This window comes from Salvia miltiorrhiza, chromosome 3 (assembly GCF_028751815.1).
Source record: "Salvia miltiorrhiza cultivar Shanhuang (shh) chromosome 3, IMPLAD_Smil_shh, whole genome shotgun sequence".
Lineage (NCBI taxonomy): Eukaryota > Viridiplantae > Streptophyta > Magnoliopsida > Lamiales > Lamiaceae > Salvia > Salvia miltiorrhiza.
Window position 1 is genome coordinate 27342987 of NC_080389.1, and position 15590 is coordinate 27358576.

Here is a 15590-nt window from a genome sequence, read left to right on the forward strand (position 1 = left end):
TAATTCACTTTTTTATCATCTACAGACTACAATGCACGGCCGCCCAAACTCAATGCATAATTCACTTTTTTATTTTAATTCACTTTTTTATCATCTACAATGCACGGCCGGACAGCCCCTTCAGTTCCACCAATCTCTTCCACTTTTCATTTAATCATATTGCATGTGCAACCTTTTATATCCCATTTACAGCTACTTTTTAGACAATTATCGTTTAGCCCTATTTCAGATTGCATGTCACACACTAATGCAGCCTGTACAATTAAATATATATACTCTCACAAGTCACACACAGCCAGTACAACATGTTTGATATGGGTTTATAGTTAGGATAAATTAAATTAATACACATTAGTGTGATGTTTGATATCATGTTCTATTAATATGGTCAACTCCTACTTAATCCTACTTCTACATGCTATTTTGTGGGAATAACCCATACTAATAATCCGGCCTCCCCCCTCGTATAACTTTAATACTGCGAAGTTGGATAAAAATTCTGCTACCCTTCCTCACGTATATCGATGCAAATGCCCAAGTAATGGTGGACACACATGATATTTTTAAAATTATATGAGGATAGTTTTGGTATTAGATAATATAATCCAACATAATCCTATGGATATCAAACACAATATAGGATTAAGTAGCCATGATATCAAACACCCATGAAATAATATAAATCCACACTAATCCACACTAATTTCTCAAGGTAATTTTAATCCTAATCAATCCTAAACTGCAAATCAAACGGCCCCTTAAATATTATTTATCTACTACGCTAATTCTCCTGTGCGACCGTCGCACAGGTGTGCGACGGGCCGACCCGGCCCAAACCCGCCCTCCTGACCCGAAACCCTGACCCGCGTGGGTTTGACCCATACTCATAATTATTACATTTGTTTATAATAATGGTTACTTTTAATAAACATAATATATACATTTGTTCATATAAATGTATATTGATATGTATAATAGATGCACAGTTTCTTTTGTTGACTAAATCCTAACCATTAGATCTAATATTTAAAAGGTCAAGATTAAGTTCCTAGTTCTCATTTTAACAGAGGTTTTTATTAGAACCTCTTCCTATATATATATATATATATATATATATATATATAGGGGAGGGCTACAGTGAAAACACTTCTTAAAATATAAATATAAACATTTTTTAATGTACGAATTTTATCCCACGTGGTTACGAATTCATCCAACATGGTTACGAATTGTGAAAAATAATTTTTTGTTACCTTTGGGATTCGAACCCAAGACCACGAATTCATCCAACATGGTTACGAATCAACCGTAAATCTTGATGATCTAAGGGCTGAAAATTGTTTATATTTTATATTTTAAGAAGTGTTTTTATTTTAGTCCTCCCCTAAATATATATATATATATATATATATATATATATGTGTGTGTGTGTACTAAAACAAGTAGAATTTTTTTGTTATTGCAGGGAACTAGGTACCATTTCACAGCTCTAAAAACAGAAGCAAATCAATTTAAGGACAGGTTTCAAGAAGGAAAACAGTACGTGATAAGAAACTTTGCTATTAAGCATAACACATCAGAGTTTAGAGTCACTTCACACAAGTACAAAGCTTCTTTTTATGGGAATACTATAGTTCGAAATGAAATGGATCAAAATTTTCCTAATCTCATCTATGAGTTCAAGCAATTTGAAGACATTCATTCCATTGAAAACATAGCAGATGCATTGCCATTTGGTAAGTATAAAGTACTACTATATTTGATTTCTATTTCTACATTACAAAAATGACTGCTTTAAAATGGTATCGTGCAGATGTTATAGGAAGAGTTTTAAAAATGGGCAGCCTAACAAAGTTGATAACTCGAAATGGAGCTGAAAAAAGACTCTTAGATTTGATTCTCGAAGATACTAAGTGAGTGTTAATTCATATTTTGTTATTCCAAGGGTCAAATTTTTTATTCTAATACTTTACTCTTGTATTAAGGGGGGAGACCATTTCATGCACACTTTGGGATAACTATGCTGGGGAGCTCACAAAGCAGTATGAAGAAAACAAATCAGAAGTCAACATTATTATACTGTAATTTTGTAGACCATGTATTTATCAAGGTAAACTCTCACAAGTCACACTAATGCAGCCTGTACAGTTTAACCTGCTTTGAATGTGTTCAGATTTTAAGGTGTTTTTCACAATTATAAAATCTTCCAGGTGTGCTTAAAGTGTGTAATGCTAGGAATGCTACTAAAATATTACTCAATGCTAATTAGGGCTGGTAAATCGGTCGGTTCGGTAAAACTGAACCAATTTATCGATTAACCGAAACCGAATTAGGCCCCCTAGGGAGTAACCGGAACCGAACCGGTTTACAGACTGATTAACCGAATAATAGGTCCAGTTTAACCAACCAGTTATTCGGTTAACCAGACAAACCGATTAATTCGGTGATTTCGATTTCGCCCAGAATTAACCGGTTAACTGGTTAACCGAATTAATCCAAAAAAAATTAAAATTAATGAATTTATAGGAAGTGGGATTTGAACCTTGTCCTTTCAAAGAAAGGATGAGGTCCTATCCACCCCACCAACTAATTTTTTATGCTTATTTAGAACAAAAAATTATTTTATAAAGACTTGTAAGGTTATATTAAAAAAAAAAAGAACAATTCTAATTCTAATAAATAAATTCCCAACCTAAGCAACAATTTAACCACAAATCACAATAAACACACATTACAATCAAAAGCAACAATAACAAGTCAATTACTTTCAATCCATAAAAAAGTCTAATGAAATTAGTCTAAATTCCACCAACAAACATAACATAAAACATAAAGTAATACAAGTCTAAAGTCCCACAACAATAACAAAAAAACGTATTCAAGGTACTTGGCTTGTCTGACTAGGAACATCTCCACTAGTTCCTCCACGATCTCCATGTCCTCCACCACTACTCTTCCCAAGTTGTGTCTAAACTGTTTATTTTTTAAAATTAACAAGAATAATAATTAGCATATTTGTATGATTAAACATAATTTATACTATATAAGACATTAAAGTACTCACCTGATTCAAACTCTTTCTCTAACTCATTATCGGACACATCTTCTTCATCTTGGAGAAATTTATCCGACGAACTAGATTTGAGCCAATCCTCAGCGCATATTAAAGCCTCCACCATATTAGTAGTCAACGAGCTTCTAAATTGAGATAAAACACGACCCCTCGTGCTAAATGCAGCTTCAGAAGCAATGCTCGATATAGGGATAGCCAAGATGTCCCTCACCATCTCGGATAGAATAGTGAAGCGCGAGCTATTTTTGGACCACCATTGTAGGATATCAAACTGATAACTCTTGGTAGCTTTGTGTTTGTATTTCTTTTCAGCAAAGTACACAGTAATCCCTGACATATCTCCTGAATCTACATCTTCACTATCATCGGAAATAACATCAACACGACCGCGAGCACCACTAATTCGAGGTTCAATTTGAACCGAAGTAGGTGTATTGGCAACTGCTGCATCAATTGAAGTAAGTTGTTTCTTGTAATACTCAAACAACTCATGCAATGCGTTGCGCACATCCCCCAACAATTCAATCGCTCGCTCAGGAGCGTAAACTTTCCTCAAGCACTTCTCCACATGTGTGATCTTCTGTCTCGGATCCAACAATGCAGCAATGTAGAACAACTTGTTCATTCTTGGATTCATCTGATCAGTTTTCAACCAATACTTTCCAAGCTTCTCCTTCATCTCAATGGCCATGGCTATAATCTCAGCATCAACATCCCTCTCTAACTGAGTAATGAACTCAAAGATAGAGCACATTTCCTTGAAAAATAAATGGGCAGAGACATATGTTGTACCTGAAAAGAGAAGTGTGAAATCAAAGAAAGAGCACATTTTCTTTAAAAATAAATGGGTGAGACATATGTGGTACCTGAGACGAGAAGTGTCAAATCATGAAATCTACCCAAATAATCACAAAGCATGTTTACTTTAGCCCAGTCAAATCTGTCAGGAACTCCAATTGTCATGTCTTTGTATTTTTTCTCATTCAAATCATGTGAAAATTCATGAATCGCATCCACATGTAGATCCAAGACCTCCTTATATGGCACAGCCGACTCGAGCATCAAAAAGGTAGAGTTCCATCTCGTCGGCACATCCAAAGTCAAAGACCTGCTGCATTGAATCTTGAAGGCCTCCGCATAACCTCTGAACTTGTCCAGTCTAGATGGTGATGTCTTTATCCATTTGACAGCTTGTCTTACTCGTCTCACGGACAAGCCAATCTCATCCAATCCATCATTCACAATCAAGTTTAGAATGTGAGCAACACAACGCATATGCAAATACTTGCCACCAAGAACACTTGTCCCCCACCTCTCAAAGTCTAGCTTCATGTACCTAATTGCCGCATCATTGGACGCTGCATTGTCCATCGTGCAACAGAGTACCTTATGCAAGCCCCACTCCTCTATGGATGATATGATTGCAGTAGCAAGATCATCACCTATGTGACTAGTGCACTTGCGAAAACTTATTATCTTTTTATGCAATCTCCACTCCTTGTCAATGTAATGTGCTGTGACATAAATAAAATTTGTGTTGTTGATTCCTGTCCAACAATCAGTCATGATCGACACTCGTCCCATGCCTTTAGCTTGAAAAAAATATTTTAAGCTCACTTTCCGCTCCAAAAACAATCTCATACAATCAGCTCTTACTATTTGTCTGCCCGGGATCTTGAACATAGGACATGCAGCCTCTATAAACATCTTGAACCCTTCACGCTCGACAAATCTAAATAGAAGTTCGTCCATGATGATCATTGACGGAGCTGTCGTTTGAGCTTCGTGCAAATAAATAATCCTGTGCCCACAACTAGACTAGCTAGTGATAAGTCCAGAGTCGAATCCACGGGGAACTGAGCAGTAACTTCTCCTGCAAGGGTGTCACTAAAAAGGTTTTGTTTTCTGTAGTGTTCTGACCAAAACGTGGTTATGGGCAGAACGGGTATCCAACCTAAACTGAAATAACAAAGGAGATAAATCAAATAACAAAACAATTCTGACTTGGGTTCGAATCACTAAACATGAATTAACACTCGATCATCAGTGCAAAGATTAATCACTATATTCGCATACCAGTGGTTATAGGCATAAGAATTGTTGTGCCCCTATTGTCACTCGTCACGCAGACAACAAACCCCTTGCCCAATCTATCCTTTCAGTTTATGATCCCTTAGAAGGGTCAGCTAATGGAAATCAACTACCCCGGACAACATCCACGCTCTCTGCGATGACCTATCGCTAGTTGTGCTTTGCCCAAAATGCTTTAAGAACTAGATAGACCCACTTGACTCTTACGCCGATATTTCACAGCAGTCACGGCTCCAACACCAGTTGTACTATTTTGGAGGTTGATGGCAACTCGCCTTATGCCCAAAGTATTACTTGTGGTCAGAACTTCCTAGTTAACTAGTGATCAATTAATTAACCAAGTTGTCACAACCTTTTTGGAATCAAACCTAGTGTATCGGGAATATGCTCATATAGTTGTTATGCTCAAATTAGACCTCTCGAGTTTATTCATTCATGCTTAGATCATCTTTCCCAAATCAGAATATAAACTTAGCCAACCATAACGTAAATAACACAAGCAAAAGATGTAAAGGAAAACATAACTGGAATTGAAATTACTCAAATAAAAGTAGAAGTACCTACGGCCGAAAGTGCCGTGCAAAACATAAACAGAAAAGTACGAGATTATGCCCACAGCCTGGGCTAGCTTCAACTCTCAAACAATGCACAACAGAATGGAATTTTAGCACCCTTGGCTTGTGAAGCTCGTCGGGTATTTATAGGAGTCATTAGGGTACGAAGGCCCAGCCCATTAAGTGTGGCCGGATCCATGCAAGCATGGAGATGCTTATCCCTTTTCAGACCTAATCTTCATGAAGATATGTTTCCTTTTGGATAAGGCATTGGTTTGGCCTTATCGGTCTCTTTTGGATAGCTGCCGCCTTCCACCTTTCTCGGACTCCCACTTGCAATCCTTCCTCGCCCGTCTGTTGTACCTCCGTCTTCTCTTGCCTTCCTTCCTTCTCTTGCCTGCCAGCTCTCGTGCGGTACTTATGGGCATAAGGGATGGTTTTGCCTCCAAATCCCCTTTGCTTCCGGCGCATACCTCTTTCACGAGAAGTGACAGCACTATCGACCCCTGGAGTGCTCGGAGGATTCTTCTACTCGACTGATTCCGCTGCTCGGATGATTCCTCTGGCAAAGCCGACTTTGCTGCTCTGGCACTTTGATTCCACTGGCAGCTTCGATTTCTCTGGCAAAGCCGACTTCGCTGCTCTGGCACTTTGAATCCTCTGGCAGCTTGATTCCTCTGGCCCTTTGAATCCTCTGGCCCTTTGAATCCGCTGGCAGCTTGATTCCTCTGGCCCTTTGAATCCTCTGGCCCTCTGAATCCTCTGGCACTCCGCTTCTCTGGCATTTTGGCCTCTTTCGCACGAGCTGGTCCCTGCCATTGAACTACGCCCTCCCAGGCGACCAAACGACACAAACACAAGGAAAAAGACTTGATCTAGACTTAAAACACACACAAAAACAGAGCACAAACCTGGGCTCATCACACGCACACACTTTAAACACGATTGTCCTCAAGCGTGCATGCAAGATTTTGCCCAAGTACAGACACGGACGAAACAGACACATAAAACATAAAAGAAAAAACGAAAACACACAGCATGCTACACTCTCTCAGTCCAACAGCAAAATGAAGATCAAAAGAAACAAAAAGTAGAGTGATCAAACAATCAAAAATGCCATCAGTTGAGTTAAGATCGGGTTCTGGGTATATGGATGTTCCTCCTCTTTCACTCTTTCTCTCAAGTGTTTAGGCTCGTGTTTACACTCCGGACATCTTGATTTGGTTCTGACCATAAGCTTGCCTATCTTCTATTGTCTTCCCCTTTAGTCAAAGCCCTAGGTGCATCTCATTAGGTCTTTCATGGGTTGTAATGTGGCTTAAGGCATAAGGTGAGAATTTTTGGTACGAGGCTAAGGTCATTCTGAACTTCATTCTGGGCAACAGACTTCCCAGATTCTTTTGATCCTTGCCTATTCTTGCGGGCTTAAGCACATTCTTTCCTTTATTCCTCCTTTTTTTTTCCTTTTTCTCCCCCTTTTTTTTCTTTTTCTTTTTATGGACTTTTTCTATTTTGGGATTAGATGTCCCATTTTGCAATTTCTTTGCACTAGTCCTGCCCATAGGATCCACTACACTATCTCCCTTTCTTTTGCCCTTAAGTTCAGTTTTGACCGGGACGGCTCAAATCTAGGCAAATTTATAAGTGAATTCAAAAGAATTATTAAGCTCAAAAGGGGTTGCAAGTGATAGATGTAGGGTTGGTCAGTTTGGCTCAGTGGGCTAAAGAAAGAATTTGCCTAAATCATTCAACACACCTAGACTATGTACACAGGGTTCGACTAAGAATCAAGGCAAGTTCTAGCATCACCCTAAATCAAGATGTCAAAATTCACACAATGAAAGAAAGAATTGTTTTGGGTATAAAGTAACAATTTTAAAAGCTCAAATCCTCACAAGATATGCCCAACTCCCTATCCATCGTCCTCAACTACATACGGCACAAAGTTTGCATAATCTCACTCACAAAATTGCACTTTCAAATCATCACAAACTGAGTAACATCGATTGTACAGCATGCTCGACACAAAACTCTTTAAAAAAACATAAAAAGATACCGGGTCTTCCCTCCCACTCACACACTTTGCCTCAAGGCAAAGGGTGCGAGAACAGGGATTACCCAGTAAAGCAACAACAGACGTCCTGGCGCCCCACACACACACACTTTGCTTTGGGCAAAGTGGGTGTGTAGAGGGGGTCAAGGAAAACACAAACAAAACAAACAAACAAACAAAACAAAAAACACAAAAACGCAACAAAACAAACAAACAGAACAAAAAACACAAACATGCAACAAAACAAACTAAAACTAACATCCTAGGGAGGGTGAAATTCAAGGGGTAGGTGCAGGTGGGTACCTGAACCCTTGATGCTTGAAGAAGGCCAGAAGGGCCTTCTGGGTCGCTGCCAGTGCTTTCTGGGTCTCCACAATCAGGGACTCGATTCTGTCCAGCTGACTCTCCTCTTCCTCCTCTGACTCTGACTCCTCCACCTTTTCTTTTCCTTTGCCCACAGCGGGGCTTTGGCCTTCGGTCGCTGAAAATTTCCTCTCGTCTGGATTGATAAATTTGGTTTTGACGGTGGGGGGCTTTCTCCGGTGAGATCGATTTCGGTTCCTTGGGGTATGCCTCGGAGTTTGTTTTTGGGTCTGGTGGAGACCATGGTGGCTGGGTGGTGGTTTTGTATTCGAAAGGCCGAGAAAGGGGTTGGTGATTATGGGAAGTTGGATAGTTAGGGTGTGACGTCGTGGGTAGAGGTTTTTAGGGTTTTGGGGGTGTAGGGGCTGATAACTGTCACTTGATGTGACGTGCGTCAGGCGGTTTCAGCTGCGTTTTGCCTGAGAGCCCCCTTCTGCCCTGGAATCAATGCTTCTCCAATCGACTGCTCTTTGCCCATAACTGCTCCCCTGTATCTGCAAAACACATTCAAACTTCTGCGAAGGCGGGAAACTCAAATTCGCCCACAGCTGTGGGCATAACCGGGTTCCTAGGCAAATAAAAACGAAAACGAAACAAAACTAAAAGAAAATAAACTAAACGAAAATACCAGGTTACCTCCTGGCCAGTGCCCTATTTATCGTCCTGGGCATGACGTGATACCTTCCAATTAATCCGAGGTGCTTGTGGCTGGGTCGAGATCCAGTTCCTCCCCAGCGTCGGGCTTATACCCATAATAGGCTTTCAGCCTTTGTCCATTCACCTTGAACACTTTCCCAGATTTTGGATTTTCGATCTCAACAGCTCCATTTGGGAATTGGGTCTTCACCACAAATGGGCCGGTCCACTTGGTACTCAGCTTTCCTTGTGCAAATTTGAACCGTGTCTGGTACAGGAGAACCTCTTGCCCAAAGCTGAATTGCTTGTTTGTGATCAAAGCATAGTGGCTCTTTTTCATTCTTTCCTTGTAGAGAACAGCATTGTCGTATGCCTCTCTCCTGATTTCTTCGAGCTCTTGGATCTCTAGCTTCCTTGCTTGCCCTGCCTTGTCCCAATCATAGTTCACTTTATTCACTGCCCAGAAAGCTTTGTGCTCCAATTCCACCGGTAAATGACACCTCTTGCCATACACCATTCGATATGGTGACATCCCGAATGGAGTTTTGTATGCAGTTCGATATGCCCATAAGGCATCTTCCAGCTTAAGACTCCAGTCCTTCCCTGTGGGGCCAACGGTCTTTCGCAAAATCATTTTGATTATGCGATTTGAGAGTTCGGCCTGTCCATTGGCTTGTGGGTGATAGGCTGTCGAGACCCGATGTTGGACTCCATACTTTTTGAACAAGTTTTCGACCGAGAAATTGCAGAAGTGGGATCCTTAGTCGCTGATGATTGCTCTGGGCACACCAAACCTGCAGAAAATGTTAGTCTTCAAGAAATTAACCACTACCTTTGAGTCATTCATCGGGGATGCTTTTGCCTCCACCCACTTGGAGACATAATCCACCAAACGTAGGATGTACAAGTTTCCTCTTGAGCTGGGAAGGGGTCCCATGAAGTCCATTCCCCAAATGTCAAAAATCTCTACGGGCATAATGGGCATCATGGGCATTTCATTCCTCCTGGTTATGTTTCCTTCTCGCTGGCATTGTGGGCAATTCTTGCAGATGGTGTGGTTGTCCTTAAATATTGTTGGCCAATAAAACACACACTCCAGAACCTTGGCTGCAGTCCTCTTATGCCCAAAGTGTCCCCCACACTCCTTTGAATGACAAAATTCTAGGATGCTTCTTTGATCATCTTGTGGGATACATCTCCGAAGCACTTGGTCCCCACATTGCTTCCACATATACGGTTCGTCCCAAATATATTCTCTGCTGTCTTTGGCCAATTTCTTCTTCTGGGCATATGTGTATCCAGGGGGTACATATCCAGAACATAGGTAATTGCTCAAATCTGCGTACCATGGATCTTCCCTCCTTCCTTGGGCATAGAACAATTGTTCATCCGGGATCATCTCCTCGATTGGTTCCCCTTCTTCCTTCCTCACGATCCTGCTTAGATGATCGGCCTCTTGGTTTTGTGCTCCAGCCTTGTCCTTTATTTTCACGTCGAATTCTTGTAGAAGTAGAACCCATCGGATCAGCCTAGGCTTAGACTGTAGGAATATTAAACTGAATTAACGTTCCGCTTTGCCCGATGATCGTTTCTTGGATTATTATTAATTTATCATACAACGATTAATCCTAACATGCTCCTATGAATTTAACAGCTGCACGTTGGAGTTCAGAAATACCTGAAGAATTCAGAAGAATTCGCAGATTCGCATCTGAACAGACCAGTCAGCTTCAAGCCTTCGTTTGAAGCCTCAAACATCCTCAAATCGTATTTTGCCCAGAAATACGACTTCTTCGTCTTGAAGAGAGCTTTCCGTGGCCGCCTGATTCGTCTGAATCGGAGTTCTGTGGAGGAAGTTATGGCCGTTTTACGGAGACTGCCAGAACTTGGTTTCCTGCGAAAATCTGACTCCAGCTCTGATCTTCTCGACTGTATCCCGCTCAGCTTTCACCGTTGGATGGACAACGATCTATGAAAGTCCCAAGAGAGAAATAAGTCCCACACGTTTTTCTTCCCTGCGCCCCACAGCTCTCAAAACCCTAATATTTTATCAGTGTGTTTTCCTGAGAGCTGACAGCTGTATTTAAATAAAATTAAATACGTGTGGGCACAGAATTAGTGTAGGAGGCGTTTTTCTCTCCTTCTAGGGCTAGGAGACATTGGGCCAGTCCAGGGACCAGATACAAGGAATAAAGATGGGCCTCAAATAAATTAATTTATCTATGGTCAGCCCAGACCATAATTAATTTATAAATATCAGTTCATTCCACTAGAGAACCGATACTGACTTACCCCTTTATTGCCGGTGATGAGTCGGGGGCTTGTATTTAGACTTATTAAATCTCCGTATTTAAAATATCCGACATCCATTAATTAATTAGAGCTCTGACAGCTTAATTAATTAATCTCTTAATAATTCCTTAAGCAGTACCACTCAAACTTTATTATTACGCCTGAACTTAATCAACCTGCAGGGTTTAGCGTAATAAACCTTATTGAGCTCCTTAAGGGGATGTCATTATCCTATACCGGATACGGGTACTAATACAGATAATCAAATATCATATATTAACCGCTATCACCCAAGATACAGAGTACTCGAGTTAGCATTTAACTCTCGCCCATAGTAAGTCAAAGTGATATACGAATTAACATATATATCTGAATACTTATTAGTATTAAGATTTATGAGTCACCGAGATCTTGATTCTTCACTTAAGTCAGATAGAAGAATACATCTCAACTGTTGGTCCTATCAATACGTAATGACGTACCAGTATAGACAAGTAGCCAAGACAAACTACTTCCATCTATACTGCAGCCTAAACCAATAACTTGTCCTAGAGTTATTTCGGCTGTGATCATATTATATCTCTTAAGGTTATTCCAATTATATGGTCTTCTGTGATCTACAACACACCATATAATCTACTTATATAGAGATAAAGAACATACATATGCAATCATGAACACAATCAGATAGGAGATTAGATAGTGAACTTAGGAAACATTGTATACAAGCATAAAACGTTCTTGCTTTCAGTATACAAATCCAACAATCTCCCACTTATACTAAAGCAAACTTTTAGTATACAATGCGTCTATTTACCAATCACCTAACACTTCTCCCACTTATACTTAAAGTTTCCTAAGTGGGTGGCATCAATCTGGCATCAATCGCATTCCCATCTTTCAATGACCATTTGCGATAAGCCTTTTGTGAAAAGATTAGTAGGTTTCTCCAATATGTGAGAATTTATTCTTTGAGCACAAAAACCTCGATTTACGAATAATCGTATAACTTGGTACTTACTCTCCATGTGTTTGACCCCTTGTGGTTCTAGGATTCCTTAGAGTTTGCAACTGCACTTGAGGTATCACGAAGGTGATGCTCTCACGCAAACTAGGAATCATTCTTAGACCCTGGAGGTAGTGGTCAAACCAAAAGGTTTTACCTCCCAAGGAAAACACATAGCTCGAGGTAATTATTCTTTGTTCCGGTCAGCCTGGAAATCCGAAATCGTATAATCCAAAAAGGAACTAAACTGTCTAACTGGTAAACTATCCTTATTCTCTAGTCATGGACTTGAGAATATAATTTACCACAGTTCAGTATCCTTAACTAGGACTATACAGGTATCTTACAATCATGCTAACTGCATAGCAAATATAAGATCTCGTACATAGTAATCCATACATGAAGCTATCTACTGCGGAAACGTAGAATACTGCCTTCATTTCCTCAACCTTAATAGGCATCTTAAGACATATGTCTTTAGATAAAGGAACGCCATATCTAAAAGGTAGCAATCCTTTCTTGGCGGTATTCATACTACAACGAGTATTCTCAGTATCAATGTAAGACACTCGAGATAAGCCCAACATCTTTTTCTAGTGATCCCTTATAACCTTGATCACAAGGATGTATACTGTACCTCCTTAGTCTTTCATATGAGACTGTTCGGATAACCATTACTTTATGTCTTAACAATAGCTCCATATTGTCGCCAATTAGGAGGATATTGTTTACATAAAATGCAAGATAAACCACATCACCGATGACACGAGAGCGATTGACACGAGATGTTTCTCTCCCTCCCTCACGTAACCTCGATGGTTTAAGTGAGCTGTTATGGGTAAAATGATCCGAATGTTCTGAGCATGGCACTGGCGAAAATATCATCATAACCTATACCCTTACACTGGGCATAACCTTTCGCCACCAGTCTAGCTTCGGAAGCTACGACCTTGCTCATTCGGGCCTGTCATTATCTTGCATACTCACTTACAACCTAAGGCATGACTGCCTCCTGGTAGCAAGATTTTCTAGTATACACCCATATTCTTAATGGATTGCTCCATTGAGGTGTGCCAAGAATCTACATTCTCGTCTTCCACTAATTCCAAGTAGATATCTGGGTCGATTCTCTTATATTCACTACCAGGGACTGAATCCAAAGATTCTCCCAAGAATATAAATCGATCGGGTTGTCCCACAACCCTCCCACTACAATGGATCTGTGGTGGCACATGTGTGTCAACAGTGCGTGCAGTGTCTTGTGGTACAAAACTCTTGCACACTTGGCTTGGGTGATGGAATCGCCTGTCTAATGTCTTCAATTTCTTGAAACACACTATCTGACTTGGATTAGTAATTATTCCCATAGTCCACTTCTAAGAATCGTGTGTCATTGCTAATAACCACCTTCTGATTCTTTAGGACTAATTGCAAAGATGCATAACTCATCATCGGACATATTTTTCCAAGAGTGACCTATTTCTTCTCTCCACCACACCATTTTATATAAGGATTACATGGTGTAGTAAACTGGGTTGGAATCCCAAACACTGACAATGAATCAGAAAAGATCATTCCTAACACATTATTGGCCCTTTATCCCCTTTATCATGAATGACCTGGTCTCCATCTTTTCCTCTATACAGGATTCGCAGGTTCGAAACAGTACAACCTGGATTGAATCCAATGTACTTATTTAGACAGGAGCCTTTGGATCCTGTTAAGATAGATGTGACCTAATCTAGGGTATCAATATATGTGTAAGATCCTCATGAGATATTAGCCTTAACTTTTCTCTTTCTTTTGTTCGATGATGTAAATGCAATATAAAGGTATTTTGAAGACAAGTTATAGTGTGAAGAGAGATGTTCAAAAATACCAGAATAGACAACTTTTGTCATTTCTTATGATAGAAACACCACTATCAAAAATGACATAAGATCCATCTATTCAAAATTTTGGAACATGATAAGGAACTCTCAAAAACTAAACTTTATCTTTAGAACTTAAAGACAAGTCTCCAATTGCAACAACTGCGACTCTAGTCACGTTGCCTATGAAGACAATCATCTCATCACTTCTCAGCTTCCTTGTCAGCCTTAAAGCCATGCAAGGTGCAACAATCATTATCAGTTTCTCTCGTTATCCACTACTCACAACTGAGTAGAAAACGAGCTGACATGTCTCAGTTACTATAGCAAGTGAAGTACCTTAACCCTTTGCCTTGAGTATTGAAAGAAGAAATTTCCAATACTCAATCTTATCACACCACTACTCCCACTATTTCCCTTGTCTTTCTTGCCCCTTGGACCCTTCTTCTTCCCGTCATTCGACGAAGAAGATGGCTCTCCTTTGGCAATAACAAGTGCTTCCACATCTCTTTCCCACAACTTCCTTAGCCGTAACTAGAGCATTCAACAACTCAAAAAGAGTATTATCTTTCTTGCTCATAACAGCGTTGAGGCGGAAGTTCTTAATTAAAAGACTTAGGAAGAGAGTTCAGGATAATATCGACTTTTTGCCTCACCGTCGATACTCCCACTGAGCAAGTCAAGTCCGTCAAAATTTGCATGACATGCTCGTGCACTGAGCTGTGCTCACTCATAAAAATAACGAGATTACTCTCATCAAATTTAAATGAGCAGCTCAGTCCAACTCTCCGAACACTTTCTTGAGATTCAGCATGATGCTAATAGCATCGTCCATGCCCTGATGTTGAAGCTACAAGGTTTGTGTCATTATACTCATAATATAGCATATAGCCACATTATTCGTCTCATGCCACCTTTTATGTAATTCCTTTTTCTCATCAGTTGACTCATTATTCGGCCCATAAGAATGTGGAGTAGTAAGCAACACAAAAATTGTGTTAGTTTGTGATAAAGATGAAAATCCAAAACTGCGTTTCCATTTTACATATGTGGACCGGTTAAAAGACTTTGTGCAAGAATAAATAAACAATAAGAGACATAGACATATCTGAAAATAACGAACATAAAGCACATAATTCGTAACAATAATATTGTAACCTTTTGATAAAACAATATTAATGAAACCTCCAACCGCTCAAGGAATCCCATGTGCAAGCCACGCTGTGTGGACGTTTACACACGAACTCCTCAACCAGACTATTCACCTAGTCATTTAATTTCCATCCATGTCAACTTAACCTTTTGACAAAGGAAATTAATAGTTGGCACCTTAACTAGACCATATCATCATCAAGAAGGGACTCCTCGGGGAGTTGTACATTGTACTTGATATGATATCTAAGCAATGACCACAATTTAACCTTGAAAATTAAATTCTCGAAATTAGCATACTCACGAGGACCATACCGCTTTCAATTTAATTTTCTTGGTTATCTTATTTAATTCCATTCTCCAAAGTACTTGTGAAAAATTACACAAGTAAGCCACGCTGTGTGGACGTTTACTGCATAACTCCCACTACTTTAATGGATTTAAATATTTTTAATAGAAACCTCTTCTGACAAACTTATGACAAACATATATGAAGTAA

General features: G+C 39.8%; 1 protein-coding gene across 1 annotated transcript; it reads right to left on the bottom strand.

Moving 5' to 3' along the window:
• Positions 1–8822: 8822 nt before the first annotated feature.
• Positions 8823–9404, bottom strand: LOC131018608 (uncharacterized). The gene has a single exon (XM_057947322.1). The coding sequence runs from the start codon at positions 9402–9404 to the stop codon at positions 8823–8825; it is 582 nt and encodes a 193-aa protein (XP_057803305.1).
• Between the last annotated feature and the right edge of the window lie 6186 nt (positions 9405–15590).

What these genes read in the sequence shown, in the direction of transcription:
- LOC131018608 (XM_057947322.1), bottom strand. Translation starts at nt 9,404, where the DNA reads ATGATTTTGCGAAAGACCGTTGGCCCCACAGGGAAGGACTGGAGTCTT.